Raw genomic sequence first — 16,899 nt, 5'->3', positions numbered from 1 at the left:
CAGTCTGCAACAATTCCGTGACTCCATGTACGCTCACGGAGAAGAGATTTTTGTATAAACGGAAAAAGAAAATTGGAACCAATTATAAATCACTCTCTAGTTTTTGAAATTATTCCGATAAACAGAGGCCGGCTTCGTATTATATATATTAACCGTGAAAATGTGCGCAAATTTGCAGCTATGGCCACATTTGTATTTTTATTTATTTATTTATTATTTTTTTTAATCACATTTTTATTGATTTTTTATTTTATTTATTTCTATTATTTTATAAGTGCATATATATATATATATAAATATATATATATATATATAGCTGATAGCTTATTTATCTGCGGCAGAATTAATACGGTCAACCTATTAAATATTACGTTAATAACAATAATGATTATTATTATTGTTATAATGGGTGACATCCAACAAATGTATGTGTTTGTATTTTCAGTGCGAAATTATTTTATTTTATGTCTGAATGTTGGCAATATATCAAATAATCCTTTTAAAATAAAAATCCTAAATAAAAATAAAAACTGTATTTGGGCTTTCTAAACATTTGATATTAATACAACAATCTTATTCTTAAGTGATCTTATTTTCTAAATTCAAAATGCTGAACAGTGTAGTTAAGACATTTAAGCTGCAGCTTGGGGGAAAAAAATAAATAAATGATGAAATAAAAAGAAGCAGGAAGGCCACGGTTGAAAATAAAGCTATTTTATTGTCAATGCATTCAACATGATTAGATAAACTATCAAGTAGTAAATTTTCGCAAAAGGAAGAAACACTGAAACTATTCCCCACTGACACAAAATATTACACTTTGTATTTCAAATAAAACAAATTATGTACACTGTGATGTATAGACTGCATCTTAAATCAATATCATTTCATATTACATGCACTCTAAAATATAGTCTGACATAATTTCCCCAAAATTTGTGTCCGTCCTCGTCCTAGACATGAAAAAAAACTTGCCGTGTTGTAAACCATGACGCGTGACTACATCAGGAATTCTTCTCTATATTTGCATTTATATGATATAAAATACAACTTACTGTACATTTACACATATTTAAATCTTCCCTTATTCTCAAACTTTTAAGTGCTTCATAAATAGATTAATTTTCCAAGTCAAAATGCATTTGCATACAGCCAAAACGTGACATTTTGTACAGGGGAGAAAAAGTAAACCGACTCAAAAGGAATTCGAAGATCATAGTCCAAAGTGAAAACGAGTGCAAGGGGTATTGTTGTGTGTTTATGTGACCTGTCTCCAGTCGGAGAGTTTAAATCCAGGCAGGTTCATAGTCCCTGCTTGTCAAACAAAAGTCCCTCCCTTGTTTGTCTTTAAAAGTCAGTTGTGGGAGGTCATGTGACGTGACAGGTGGTGCCGCTCCCGGAAGGACTCGTTGCATATGGGGCACTTGAGTTTCTCCTCTCGCCGCCGCTTGACCAGAGGCTCCATGGCGTACTCCTTTTTGTGGTGGGATCGCATGTGGTAAACCAAGTCTGAGGTCATTCGGAAGGAGGCGTTGCACTTGGCGCACCAGTTCTGCGCCGGCAGACAGAGGGAGGTGAAGGAGGGCGGCAGAAGGGTGAGGGCCGAGGGCATCTGAAGCTGGATAGGTCCGGAGTTCTTGGGCCAGAAGGCAGTGGCGTAGACGAAGGGGTTCTGTTTGGCCATGCCACCTGGCACGGGGCAGTTGGCGCCCAACTCCGCGCCCTGAAGCTTGGCGGCAAGGTGGTCGGCCTGATAGAGTCTGTTGGAGGAGATGGTGTCGCCCACTGCTGGGTGGCAGTCCAGCAACTTGGGCGGCATCACCAGCGGCGAGATCTGGGAGAAGGAGCGCGACGGCTGGCTGAAGGCACTCTTCCGCTCTCCACCACTGCCGCTACCTTGCTGGCTCACGGAGGTGAAAGCACTGCCCATGGGCGAAGTCTGGGGTGGCTGGGTCTCCGACAGCACCTGTCTGATGTTTAGGTGCTTCTCTGAAGGGTTGCTACTAGGACGACCTCCATCTTTGTTTTCAGAGTTGGAGCTTTGGAGGTTTTTGCTGCCGCTGTGGTGCTTGAGGTTCTGGGACGTCTTCTTGACCTCGGTAAAGGCGCTGCGTTTGACATCCCCATGCTCTGTAGAACCTGGCGGGGAGAAGGACCTGCGGTTGTCTTCGAGGCCGTACACTCCTCTGTAGTTCTGCGCAGAGGTTGCAAGCTCATCTTTAGTCTTGGACTGCGGAAGGCTGGGTGCTCGGCACTCCCTGTCCTCCATATCAGAGAACTTCCTCTTCCTCGAGCTCTCGCTGCAGATCTCGGCCTCCTTGTCACTCGGCGGACTGGTCCGGTTATTCTCTAGATCCCTGGCCAGATTATGAAAGTCTGTGGAGGGTTTGTTGCCGTCCTGAGGACTGCTAAAGCCGTCAGAGCGGCCCAGCTTGGGGCTGGTCCGGGTTGGGGTTGTATTTGGTTGTTCAGCACTGCCCTCTTTGCTGGGCTCCTCGTCGGCCCCTGTGATGCTCTGCAGTCTCTTGGTGCAACGGAATCGGAGATGAGCCAAGAACGGGAACTCGAACTGGAACCGCTGGCTGCAGTCCGGACAGGAGTGGTGGGACGAACCTGACGAGAAGAGAGATGGGTATTAATAAAAGCGCCAAAGCAAGCATCCGAACATTAACTTTATTTATGCACTGGATGCGGCAATAAATTTGACTTCAAGTAACTGTGCTAATTGATCCTTGGAGTAACATTGTGCATTTTAAAAGAATTTACAACTCCAGAGTGTGAAGTAAAACAAAGACTGCATTAGTCAGCATGAGGCAAAACAGTTTATCGTCTCGCTGGGATGTGATTTTAGTTGACTCACCTTTGCTCTTGACAGGCGCTCTGCTGGAACTGAGCAGCAGCAGGTCGATGAGGTCTTTGCCGTACCAGACCAGCAGCTCCTCGTCCTTCTCGATCCGGCGGAGCGAGCGGTAGAAGAGCTGGCCGTTCTTCACGTAGGCCTCCAGGTTCTGCTCCTCTTTGTCCCGTGCGGACTGGACGAGCCGCAGCCACATCAGGCCCTCTGAGGTGCTGTTGGCTGCCGAGGTGTCCACCTGCACAACGCACACGTGCACATTTACAGTTATTAGTCCAGTGCAACAATTTAAATTAACATTTCCAGGGTGATATTAGGCCTCAAAGTCTTGCTACCGGGTATCGGGAATAAAATTACAGACCGAACCCTGCTAACAAGCTTGTATTTCTAGAAATAAGTGTGCTTAACTTGAAACAAGGCTGTAGGACATATGTAATGAAAATCAGACGCCTTTTAAAATTACAATATTTCCATATTCTCACTTAAAGCTTAAATCATATTCAAGTACAAACAGCAATCATTTCCTTTCTTCTAGTATCAGAAAAAAAAAACTGTGCAGGAAAATATGTCTTGATCTGTGATTACATTTGAAGCTCCACAACAAGAAATGCATAGAAGTGGATTAAATGGTGTGTTTTGGGGCCTCCTAAAAGGTTAATAAGATGAGATTCTGCAAAAGTAACCTAATTTAAGAACATGGGGAGGAAAAATGAATACGTGAAAAGCAATGGAGCCGCATACCCTGAAGATGTAAGGCGCTGTGCGTTTGTCGGTGGATTTCAGGGCTATGAAGGCGATGCTGTCGTACAGCGACGTGTGGCTCAACACGCAAGGCCCGAAAATGGCGTTTTCTGGGATGTCGCACGTCGTGTAGACGCTCGTAAATATGTCCGTCAGACACTGCTGCACCGCTTTGGCGTCCCCGTCCCACACCAACTTCTGAGAGCTGGACTCCTCCATTTCACACTGCGGAGACACGGAGAAAAAAAACAAAATGACACATCAGAGGTGGACAAAATTTTTTAAAATAAATAAACCCCCCTACATCCTGTTCTTTATTTAATCTTAATCAATCGGACGTATTTCACCAATGTGAACGTAAAGCTGCAAAACTGCTTGTCTGGTGCGTTTTTTTTTTAGCTTTCGCTGTCCCAGCTGATAGGAAATAAATCTCTTCCTAGACAGATTGTCTAAACCAGCTGTCAAGGGCGTCGTTTAGGGGCCCGCTTTTTTTTTTTTTCTTTTTTTTTTCTCTCCCCAGCCTTTCTAATTTATGCAAACCCCGTAATAAGTTCATGATGGAATCACCTTCAGCATATTGATGAGGGTTCCCCCCCAATGCTGTCAATTATATAATAATCAAAAAGTGAGAAAATCAGAGCTGGAAGTGGAAGATTATTATTATTATTATTATTATTATTATTATTATTATTATTAGTGGTAGTATTAAAAGGTGATTTCTATATTTTACAAGATTTAAAATATCCAGCCAGTTTTCCCTATTATATGTATTAGCATTTGTATTGATATTCGTATTAATATTAGAATTAGAAGAAGGCCTGAATCCGTTCAGCTGTAATTCTCATGACTATTGGTAATCAAGGCAAAAATCTAATATATGTGTATAAAAAAAATAACAACATAACATTCTTATATTCTTTTTGAGGCCCCCACGATTTGTGCGTGAGGATTCGTGCGTACGAGAGTTTTTGTTACGACGATTTATTCTATTAATATTCCACACCTCTAATATATATGTTTGGTGCCACGTGTTTATTAGCCTCAACTTGTATTCTAGAGACACTAAAATATTTTATTGTTTTATTCCTTGTCGCCGTCTGCAGGAGCTGCCGAGGTCCGTGCGTGTCCAAAAAGGAGGGAGCATGTCCAATGGGTTTCAAGTGGACTGTCAAAGTCAGTGGTTTCATGTCAGCCAACCTTTCTCTCCTTTCTACAAGCGGCAGCGTATGTCGCCTCATTACCATAATCCACCACTTTCCCCTCTGAGACTGTAATTAAAGCAGCACGACCAGTTAATTATTTCTTTTCTCCCCGTCTAACCTCTGCATGTGTGTGTTTAGACGGAATTTTCGGCTCTTTCGCTCCCTCCTCCTCCTCCTCCTCCTCCTCTTCTCCTCTCCTACCCTAACCCAAAGACTTTCAAATATAGCAGAAAACTGTGCGCGCAAGCCTGCTCCTGACGCACAGCTGTAAACGAGCCACGGTCAGAAATAGGGAAGAAATAACAGGATAAATAACAACAATAAAAATAATAATATTGCATTTCCAGTTTTCCATTTCTTTGCATAAAACGGACCAAAAAAGGCGGAAACTGCAATAATAATAATAAGTCGCCTATAAGCTAAATTATTTAAATAAATCCATTCTGTTCAGTGGTATTAGGCAGAGTGTTGTTTTAAAATGTATTTTAGACAAAATAAAAATGTAAATCTTTACTGTTGGGATTTGGACAAATTGCCTTATCTTGATGTTCTCTGGCGCATTTTACGCAAAATTAATCCATTAATTAGAAATTTAGAATAAAGCTTCAAAAATAAACTTTTCTTCTTTACATCAGCAGCAAGCAAGCGGATGTTTGCGCGTGTTAGTGGCCCAGCTCAGAAATAAAAATTGCAATTGCTCTCATAACGTTGATTTACAGTGGGAGCAACTCTGTTCACCCCCAGAATCGGCTGTTGTTTTGCGTCTGCACCCGAAGAAAAAAAGAAAAAACTAGATGGCTTTGCTTCTAGCTCTGATTATTATTATTTTTCTAATTTGTAAAATAAAAAAATCAGGGTCAGATTAAATAAATAATAATAATAAATGATTTAAATTGGAGCGTTTTGTAGTTTCACTGAACGCTCAACAGTGTACAACATTTTTGCGCACGGTGAAATTATAAGAGCCTCTCCAAAGCTGCTCTCGCCGCTGCGCCACGAGCCTATGAGCAATTTGCTTAACGGCACCTCACAGGAGCCTAATTATGTGTGGAAGAAACGTAGTAAAATATCCGGTGAAGGATACGCGTCCCGGTGGGGCTCAGTTAAGAAAAAGGGAGATGCACAGAGCGAGATGTTTGCACATCCATAAACTGGAGGACGGGTTAGGCTCCCATTAAAACCCAGTGCGGGTGGGGGTGAGCAGAAACGGGGGTGTTTAACCCATCTGTTAATGCCGTGCCAGGCGCAAAACTGCCCCTAAATCAGCGCTGCGACTGGATTGCGGCGGCGCTGGAACATCTGCGTTTGTTTGAGGTTTATTATTATTTTTTTCTGCGCCGCTTTCAGCGCTTGCCGCGCAACCCGCGCACGATTCCCCCCCCCAATTCGCCTCCTCTAAAACTATCCTCATCACACACACACACGCACAGCGTTGCTTTCACAAAACCTTACCTTTCCGTCGAGGAGGAGGAACAATAATCCAGTAACGACTTGAGAGCGATGCTGTGAATCCAAACCTGCGCGCAACCCCCGGGGCGGAAAACTACAAAAAATAAGCCCCGAAAACAAGCGAAGGGGATGCGGATGACGCTGATGAAGATGATGTGGATGGTGATGCGCTCCCGGTCTGCTCCGTGGTATCAGTACATTTCCCCCTGGTGCATGAAAGTGACAGTGCTGCTGCTTCTGCCTCTGCCGCAGATAGTCGCCGACACTGGCAGTGAACGAGAGGGGCAGAGAGAGCTGGAGTGATAAAGAGAGACAGCCAGGGAGAGAGAGAGAGAGAGAGAGAGAGAGAGGGCGAGAAAGAGAGAGAGAGAGAGAGGGAGCCGTGCAGATGGGGCCCGATGCTCTGGCTGACTGGCACACCGACACACACTTTTTGTTTGCGGCACATAATCTGCCCAATGAGGCGTGTCACTCTCCGTCTCCTCCCTTTAACTCTTCACTGGCCGACTGTCATTTGATGCGATTTATGGACGTGCAGGGGGATAAAGACCCCCTCTCACCCCCCTCCCATTATTATTGTAATTCTAACCACAATAGTTGGTGGTTGTATTAGAATAAAGTGGCATTTAACTGGTGAGAAAGGAAGTGAATTAAAAAGCATCCTCAGCTTGAGTCTTAACTAAATGTCCAGCATATTATTATTACAATTATAATAATAATAATAATAATTATTTAGGCCTTGTTGAAACCTTCCTTAATAAAACTTTGACTTTAAGCCTTGTTTCTGCACAGTGACATCCCTCAAGACGTATTTAAGTCAATGCCAATTAATCAAACATCCTCTTTGGTCCTAAAGCGTCTACATGGTCACAGCGAGCAGGCAGCACGGAGCGCGGAGAGCACCTTAGCGCTCCATGCAGCGCCAGCCGGCCTCGACGTGGGGGCCAGAGCGGCTGGGCATCCCGGGTAGTCCTCACAGCGGATCTCCGCTTCTGTTGCCGCCGCTGTCTGTACTGTGTTCAGACTCATTTAGGGGGCGCCAGTGTATAATTCGCTTTGACCGACCGGCTGATATTTTGATGGAAAGCTGCAGGTCAGGTGAAGCACTGATCGGTTATTTTAATTGCTTTCTGTCTTTGTAGGGTGCTAGGCCCATTTCTGCACAAGGAGTCTTAAGTTTCATGCATTCATTATTTTTATTTTTATTTTTTTCAACTTACAATCTGATTTTAAGAGAGAAAACTAAAACTGGGAATTTGAAGATAATATTAGCAATGAATCAGGGACACAAATGTCTCCAGTCTCAAATACATTAAAGTTAAGTTAAAGTATGCATGTGTTCATTTTCCTGCACCAGAGGAGATTGAGTTCTTTATTGTGACAGTCTACTTTCAAGAGTAAACTGCCCCTAAAACCAAAACACAAGAATAATCATCACTTACAAATAACTATAATCAATTATTGCAATCAACCGAACGTCATTTGTCAAGATATTCTGTCCAGCACTTTGGATTTTAATTGACAGAAAGACAAATAATCTGCAATACAAGCACTGTTTCACTATTGCCGTCAAACAGAAATGTCATTTTCAGATTCTCGTTTGTTCCCAGGTCATTTCACATGTCAAAAATGCTTTTAAATCTTTCCCCACTGATCAAATGAAGCTCCACTCGATTGTAGCAGCAGCAGAGACACAAGGGCAGAAAGTGTAGTGTTGTGTTGCTGACAGGCCGCCTAACATATCAGCTTGTGTTTGGCAAGTAAAAACACCACATTTAAGGCAACGTGGCCAGTTTAAAATGAAAATTTAAAGCGTTTGCATTCACGTCCAAATTTTCAGAACGCGTTTCCCCTCACTTGTATTTTTGGTGACAGATGAATTTGAGTCCAGCTCATCTGAAGCATCCTATCGTGGACTGGGTGATCAGGAGTGCACCAACGATTCCGGTAAGGGGAAATGAGTACACACACACACACACACACGTTACAAAGAATGAAACACAGTTGTCACAGTTTGCCGAGCGCCGCTGGTTTCTGGCCTCAAACCGTGTGTTTGTGAATAATCCCATTTTGACTTATTTAGGATCCAGTTTGGCGAAATATGTGGGGACGTTTGAGTGCAGAAATCAACTGTGTTACTCTTCTCTTTATTACAAAATTACAAAACTCTAGATTTTTTCCTGTGTCAGGGCATTTTTAATGATTAATTCTCAAGAAAATAATTCCTAGGATTCCGTTAGAGAATAAGTCTAATGCTAGAAATACGATTAAACTACACAAACCGTACGCTTGTGCTTATTTAAACTGAAATTGTGACAAGAAAGCAAACAAGACAAGCACCGAACAAGTTAAAATACCTCTCATGCAAGAAATGGAAAGAAAAGTGTCTGTCTGTTCACACAAAGAGAGAGAGAGAGATGGAGAGAGAGAGAGGCAGAGAATGTGTGATGTTGCTGAAAAACACAAATTCACAGCTGAGGGAGCAGCGTGTCTTGTGTATCATCTGGACAATATGACAGCTGTATTGTTTCCTAAACACCACTCCCTTCTGTCTGTATTCACATTTTATTTTTTTTCATTGATTTTTCTGGTCAGTACTCTTCTGTCCACATACTGAGATGAAAGATGGGGAGGGTTTTTAGGTCTGGAACAAAATGGTGTACATTTGTAGACGTTCTGAGCAAGGTTGCTATTGACGCAATAGGCCTGTAAATAAAATTGAATTTAATTGACTCTTACAGATGGTTTACAGTCGATGATCATAAAAATCGTTGCAAAGATGAGGACTGATAAATGAAAAGTTTAATGAAAAGTGGAGCTCACATAAAAATATCACCACTGCTGTTACAAAATTAGTCTTTCAGCGTTGTGGCTTATTCGATACGTCTAATTTACATTATTATATTTGTCTTTTAAAAAACAAAACAAACAAATAAAATATATGGCTGAAACCAGTCTTTTTGGAACTTTAAAGGTCCAGTGTTCAGGATTTTAGCGACCCCCAGTGGCTAAGTTGCGAATTGCAACTACCTGAATATTCGCTTAGTTTCCAAGCGTGTAGGAGAACGTATGGTGGCTCATACCTAAATGTAAAAATTGGTCTCTACGGTTCGGTTTGGTTTCTTCATTGACTTATACAGAAAAGAAGCACAAATGGTTTTACAGTCAATGATCATAAGAATCGTTGCAAAGATGAGGACTGTTAAATGAAAAGTTTAATGAAAAGTGGAGCTCAGATAAAAATATCACCACTGCTGTTACAAAATTAGTCTTTCAGCGTTGTGGCTTATTTGGTACGTCTGATTTACATTATTATATTTGTCTTTTAAAAAACAAAACAAACAAAAAAAAAAAATATATATATATATGGCTGAAACCAGTCTTTTTGGAACTTTAAAGGTCCTGCGTTCAGGATTTTAGCACCCTTCAGTGGGGAGGTTGCGCATTGCAACCAACTGAATACCCGCTTAGTTTCCAAGCATGTAGGAGAATGTATGGTGGCTCATACTTAAATGTAAAAAGGCAAAATTGATCTCTACAGTTCAGTTTGTTTTTTTCATTGACTTATAGAGAAAAGAAGCACAAATGGTTTTACAGTCAATGATCATAAGAATCGTTGCAAAGATGAGGACCGATAAATGAAAAGTTTAATGAAAAGATATTCAACATATGGAAAGTGGAGCCCACATTAAAATCATATCACCACTGCAGTTACAAAATTAATCTTTTGGCATTGTGGTTCATTAGGTACATCCAACTTACATTATTATATTTGTCTTTTAAAACAACAACAACAAAAAAATACATGTCTGAAACCAGTCTTTTTGGAACTTTAAAGGTCCAGCATTCAGGATTTTAGCAGCCTCCAGTGGCGAGGTTGTACATTGCAACTAACTGAATATCCACTTAGTTTCCAAGTGTGTAGGAGAACGCATGGTAGCTCATACTTAAATGTAAAAAGGCAAAATTGGTCTCTACAGTTTGGTTTGGTTTCTTCATCCTGGCCTTCAGCAGGAAAAAGGCTTTGCAACTTTCCATGTCTCTGTGGAAAGGGACTTGCTTCCTCTGAAAGAACACATTCATAGTTTCAGATGATCAGTTTCTACACACTCGATATATCCCCCAAAAAACTGCCACAATCTCCACACTGGATCTTTAACTGTGATAAACAGATATGGTAGAAAACAATAAACTGGGCTATGATTGTAATAATCTAATCTGATAAATCTTGATCACTAGAGATCCATATCTGTAAGTCTGTAAGCTATTTGCAAACCTCTGAATAACTGTCAAAAGCATCCAAGCCAACAGGCCTTTCTTTCTTTCCCAGCAGACATTTTTGCAGCATTCCACGTATCTGAGCCCAGTCCTGGTCCTTTTTTTTGTTGTTGTTGTTGTTGTTGTGTACGCTGGCACACTGGTTTACCAGGACGCTTGAGTTAACCAATGCTGCCTTCAAATGGGGTAATTTTTTTATTTTTTTACTGTGTTTGCAATCATATTGCATAAGAACCGCACCCATTTGAGGTATTAGCAGCCCCGTAGGTGGACATTTTCAGCAAGGTCTGAGTTCGTGCATTGCGTGCGCCACTTCCCACGCCACAGCCGTGAGCTCATGTGTTCCGTTTGGCGGTGGAATAAACCACCGTTATTGACGGACAAGTCAATACGTCTTCATGAAATGGATTAAGAAGCACCATCCTCCAAGCCAGAGCTGGAAAACCAATAAACAATGGCGTCGAAAATCAGGAAAACCGTGGGTGAAATGGACAAAACTAGCCAGGGCGTGTGTCAAACTATGGAAAGAACGACTCAAAGTGTCACGTCTCATCTATCAACATGGAAAAAAGTAGATAAACTGAGCAACTGGTGCAAAATGAAGCAGAACCAGCAATGAGAAAAGGGCTCATACGGAACAAAACTTCACAAAATGAGCATTGACATTATGAACAGTTGTCGATGCATTAATAAGAAAAGATGAGCTTCTATCGGGTCAAATTACCTGAAGAATAAATACTGTATGAGGAAAGCAGGTTGATGCCCACACCATAACTAATTCAGTGTCATTTTATGCTTAAAAATGCCGTGCCATCAATTATAGAAGGAGTTTTTTGACAGGATCATATTCTTTATCATGCATCAACAGGCGTTCTCGAATGTTCCCCTGCAACTTCAGAATCAAACTTTTTTTTTTTTTTTATAAAGTCTTTGCTCCGTTATACACAATTCTCTGGTAATGATAAGTTAATTCGCCTCCCTTTCATCCGGCGTGTCAGCAGAACGACAACAGAAGCTTTCCGCAAATGAATTTCAGCAGGCAGACACTGGCAGCGCCGCGTCCCGTCCCCATTGTCTTCCTGTCACCGCTTCTCATCAAATATTAGGCATGTTTGGCGATTCGGAGAGGGGAGGAGGGGGGGGAAGCAGCTCGAGAGACTAATGCATTGATCTTCGATGGGTAAACACATCACAGGAGAAAAAAAAAAACAGAGTTATTCATCCAGACGTCAAAGCAGGAAGCTGTGAACTAGTTGGCCGTTATTGGTTGTAACAGAACTACTTAATAAATCTCATGCCACTATTAAACATGGAATGTTTTTTATTATAATTATGTCTTTTTTTTTAATACACACTTTTCTCACCCCAACATAAATCACATAAAAGGAGGAGTTACCACACTCTGTTGTTTCATAGCCATGCATTTCACGACACGCAGGTTTTGTACGAGACACTTCCTTATGCCCACAGGCTCTGATCTAATATTACTTAAGGCCTTTTCAGCGAGGCATTTAACCCCAGCTGCTGCGCCGTCACTCTCAGCGCTCTCACAGACTTATATGCGATATCTGGGTTGATCCTCTGTCAGTATGTTATATTAAGTCTCTACAGGTGTGAGATAAAGGAGTTGTTTGATGCGAAAAAACTCTAATTGCCCTCGTCATTGGTGCATTTCTTAAATTTCTTTTGGGGGTACTGTATTAGTATCTGTGCACTTGAGCCAACGTGTAGGAAATGAAGCAACGTTCAGAAACAAAAGGGAGACGCATAGAAAATAGGAATCGTATATATATTTGTCTATTACTGACAGGGAGGGGTGCTGCAGTTTCAGAGCCCATGTGTTGTTCTTACAGTAGCGCTTGAAATGAGTTTTACTATGCATATATAGAAATAAAAAATAAAGAAAAATGTTAAGCGGCAAGGTGTGACAAAACTTTATATAAAGACAGGAGGAAGCATGAGCTGAAAATTCACTTGGATTCATACAAATAATGTTGATTTGCCTTTTATTGAACCCTCCTATTATCTTCGGGCTCATTTGGCCTCATTCAGTGTTTAACGTCTCTAAATATATGATTAACATTTTTATTTATTTTTTTTGCTTTATATTTAATGACTTTTCCTAATTTAATGGAGACACTGGTCCCCGACATTATACGTGTTATTATTCTTGATAATAGTTTTCCATACCCAGTGTTATAGATAACAAGGATATGTACTTAGAAATGATATAAAGCGACTTTACCTGTAATTTATTATTGTCACAATAAAGATTTTATGGTGACCTGTATATTCGCGGAACAGGTATTCTGGATGTATATATGGGCTGGTCTGCGGTGGGGGATTGTATTATTTAAAGAGCTATTTAGGTAGTCAACAAACAAACTACTAATAAAGTACCTGACACATAAACTTGGGAATTTCTTTTTAATTGCAATCATTTTTTAGAGGTTTAAATTTCTAGGGGTCGAATTGACCCCAAGGATAAAAAGTGTAAATGTGATTAAAAAGTGTAATTTTGAATGTAATAGGAGGGTTAAACTGGTGTAATTTAAGGTTTTAAATGTTTTATTGTTTCATTTTTTCATTACCTTTGTCAAAGCCTAACCTAAAAACGTTGGAAACTCACTGGAAATGCTGTTCATTATGTGATTAGCGAGCAAAGGGAGTGATTTTGGCTCCCGTCTCTGAATCCCCTGATCGTCCATTAGTGACATCACCACTGTTCAGATGAGTGGACGAGGAGGCCGAAGCGCCGGCGAAGCAGACCCGGTATCTGTGAGCGGCAAAGGGCCGAGCAGAGACGCTCCACGAGACCGCCGAGTGAGTGGAGGAGTCGGCGCAGACCTTCCAGCGTCTTTCCAAAGGAGGGCAGAAGAGGAGAAGGAAGAGAAGAGGCAGAGGCTCTGACGGAAAATCTAAAAGGAAGTGTGGGATGTTTTTTGTGTGTGAGTGTTGAGGGAGGGCGGAGGGAGAGACACACACACACATATGAGGGAACTATTTCTGTGGCAGCAGAAGAGGGATGTGGAAGCTGCGGCGGTACAAGTCATCCGTGTGTCCGAGAGGTGCTGGCTCATTTGATAACAAGTTTGCATAAATAAATGTCAGCCTGGCTGCACGGCTCTGGTGACTCAACCTTCAGCCAGTTTAAGTCCTCCTCCGTCACACGAGAAGTCATGAGTTACTGTTTATTTTTGGCTAATTTTAAGACCAAAATATCATTTTTAAAAAAGAGAACTTTAAAGCTCTGCTTCTGTATTTAGTGACTGGAAGGTGGATAACATGAAATAGTTAGGAGAATAAGAGACAAAACACAATGCAATAATTAGAGAAAGGTGTATTTTGATTAAAATGAATAAAAAAGTAGTTTAATCTCAGAAATCATCCAGCTGTTTCAGGGTGATTAAACCCTTTATGGCATGTTTTTTAACGATTTACCTCTTCCTACTGAGGAGGTAAATCGGCGGCTGAGAGACACTGACAGATGAATGAGAAATTACGGATGGGTCAGTTGATTGCTGGTTTGTTCACAGTAGATAAATCCCTCATTGATCGCCGTGTCCTGGCTCAGCCCACGTGGTAAAGAAACGAACACACATAACATAAAATGTCACAAGAGTTGAGTTCTTTGTGCAAAGAACAACAACTCAGTCCCGGTGTTAAGTCTTTAAAAGCATAAAAACAAACAAGATCAATGCACGAACTTGCAATAATCCCCACATTTAGCTTTGAATTAACAGGAAGGCTTTAATCCCCACACAGCGCGTTAAATTAACTTGTCCTCACAGACAACGGACAGGGAGGGAAAAAATGAAAAAAATGAAGGAAATGGGAAAAAACACACAGGGGAACTGATAAGGGAGGGGAAAAAAAACTGGGAAGGAATGAATTAATAATGAGCCACTTTTATACCGGATCCAGCGATTATACAAATGGGGGAAACGGCCAAAAAATATTCTGTATGGCATATGGCACTTCAGCTGCCATATGTGCCAGTTTTCACAAAAATTGGCAATGACGTTCATGATGGTCAGTAGTAACTGCCAAAAACACAGCAAGGCCTGAACAGAGGGAGAGAGAGAGTGAGAGAGAGAGATAAAGTGAGAGAGACTGATGGAGAGAGAGGGAGAGAGAGAGAGAGAGGGAGGGAGGGAGGGGGAGGAAGGGGGAGCAATGCTTCAATAGCTTTGTTGGCCGGCTTGGACTTCTCTCTCCACAGCTTCTGGTGCTCTAACTACAAAGGGAAAGAGACAGAGAGAGAGAGAGAGAGAGAGAGAAAGAGAAAAAGGGTAGGAGAGGGGAAGAGAGAGGGAGAGACAGAGAGTCAAAGAGGAACTAGAGCTCAGTACCGATCAATCAACATTTTCAACCTCTGTTCGGTTTCTTTCATCCAACTTGGTGCGTCATCGCTCGTGTGATTCAGGATGTCTCTTATTTGTCCTACTTAAAATCAGTTCATGTCAAAGGTGTTTTCAGGGTTAGTGTTTATTTTTTAATTACGTAAAGAAAAGAAAAAGCGGCATGAGACGTGCTCCTTTATCCCTCAAACTACTGAATAGTCTGGATGCCGTGCCCTGACGGCTGAGCCAACATGGCTGCTCGAGGTGCAGTTTTTGCGTTTAGCGTCGCACATCTCTGGTGTTTGAATTCGACAGATTTGTCGGGGTGTCATGCGGCCCGATTCAGACTTGAACTCAAAACTGTGCATCCACTGAGTAAAATATCACGCGCCAATAGCACTTCAAACAGTACAAGCTAACACCTAGCTACCAGCTGGACCCTCTATTTTCCAGCCCTCTCTTTCAAGGCATGTCGCAAATTGTATGTCGTCATCACGGCAACGTAAAAAGTCCTCTCTAGAGTCTGTTTTTTTTCCATTCTGGGCTACAGAACAAATATGGTGGCACAGCATGTTGGGCACTGGTCCTTTAAAGGGGAACTACTGTTTTTTACAACCTGGACCTTATTTCTTGCATAAAATTCAATTGTTTACTCACCCATATAACTTTTGTGTAATTTGTAGTCGTTCAGGAGATATTTAGATCTGTATATATCCATATAGTGGGAGTGACTGGGGCACCGAAACACAGCCTCTAAATAACGCATTATCTGCCTCGAAGCTCGTTCATTTCACCAATATTCTGTTAGCGTTCGCTAGTGCAATTCCCCGTTGAGTCTGAAGTTACCTGTTATCATCATCCGGTTTCTGTAGATTGACCTACAGATGATGTCTTTTGACCTGGATGATGTCATCTTTGTGCACCGCGCACACCCGCGACTGTCGGCTTTACCTGTAATTTGCTACTGCTAGTTTTTTGCAACATGGTTGAATATTTTTCTGATTCTGAGGTTGTGGACGAACCATAGCGGCAGCAAATCACCGGACTCAACAGGGAATGGTTATTTAGAGGCTGCGTTTCGGTGCCCCAGTCACTCCCACTATATGGATATACGCAGATCAAAATATCTCCCGAACGACTACAAATTACACAAAAGTTATATGGGTGAGTAAACGATCGTATTTTATGCCAGAAATAAGGTCCAGGTTGTAAAAATCAGTAGTTTGCCTTTAAAGTGCTAGCATCAACTAATGCTAGCAGAGGAATGGTCCAAATTCTCCCGACAGAAGTTGAATGGTGAATTTCTTTGTCGAAGTTATTAGACCTTTAGCTGTAGTACACGGAGAATACTTTGGAGAAATACCATCTAACAACACACCGTGGAGTCCTACTAAATGCTATTGATGGTACTGAAGGGCTGCCTGTTTTTATACAGGCTATACATATCTGCAGCTCACAGTATGTTGCAAGTGAGCTGTCTGTTCGCAGCATATGTATTCAGGTCAAGAATATAGATGTAATTGTTGCAAAGCATTACTTTCTACTGTGTTTTTATTAGTGACATCATCAGAGACTAGTCAGTGTCGACTTGACTTTCATCACATACTAGTCGACTTTAAAAAATCTGAAGTCGTAGCTCCTACTTGGTAGCTCCTTTACCAAACCAATGACTATTTTTATATGCGGAGCTGAGAACGTAGGTTACAGTTTGAAGTCCGTGCCTCGCGTTTCACGCTGTCAGTGGAACCAGTGATTGAACTGCAATCCTCAGGAACAACGTCTAAACTTTTTTTTTCTCGGATGCTGGTCGTAGTTTTGAGAACCTAAACAAATCAAATACGCAAGTCTATCAAGGAAAGCTCTTCCAAGAACAGTGTAGGTGTGATCGCTCTCTAAGGGCGTTTTCACACCCGGGCCGACTGAACCTGAAGCTATTCACCCTGAGGATTCAATACATTCGCTGAAGTGTGAAAGCTGCTGTCTCACCTGGGTGTGGTCCAGGAGAAGGCAGAACGGTTTTGGGTCCGTCACA

At 41.6% G+C, this 16,899-nt stretch overlaps 1 protein-coding gene across 1 annotated transcript; it reads right to left on the bottom strand.

The window, feature by feature from the left end:
• Positions 1-1,314: 1,314 nt before the first annotated feature.
• On the bottom strand, positions 1,315-6,321 carry prdm8b (PR domain containing 8b). The gene is made up of 4 exons (XM_084552321.1): positions 6,250-6,321; positions 3,596-3,820; positions 2,861-3,092; positions 1,315-2,613 (listed from the first exon to the last, which is right to left on the bottom strand). The coding sequence occupies exons 2-4, from the start codon at positions 3,812-3,814 to the stop codon at positions 1,355-1,357; spliced, it is 1,710 nt and encodes a 569-aa protein (XP_084408447.1). The 5' UTR covers positions 3,815-3,820; positions 6,250-6,321; the 3' UTR covers positions 1,315-1,354.
• Between the last annotated feature and the right edge of the window lie 10,578 nt (positions 6,322-16,899).

Source organism: Chelon labrosus (assembly GCF_963514085.1).
Source record: "Chelon labrosus genome assembly, chromosome: 9".
Lineage (NCBI taxonomy): Eukaryota > Metazoa > Chordata > Actinopteri > Mugiliformes > Mugilidae > Chelon > Chelon labrosus.
Note: the sequence above shows the minus strand (reverse complement) of the source record. Positions and strands in the feature narration are given on the sequence as shown.

Excerpts from the sequence above, each read along its gene's own strand:
- prdm8b (XM_084552321.1), bottom strand. The coding sequence starts at position 3,814 with ATGGAGGAGTCCAGCTCTCAGAAGTTGGTGTGGGACGGGGACGCCAAA. Across the intron at positions 3,093-3,595 it reads CAGCGCCTTACATCTTCAGG|GTGGACACCTCGGCAGCCAA; the intron begins GTATGCGGCTCC and ends TGCGTTGTGCAG. Across the intron at positions 2,614-2,860 it reads AGCGCCTGTCAAGAGCAAAG|GTTCGTCCCACCACTCCTGT; the intron begins GTGAGTCAACTA and ends TCTTCTCGTCAG.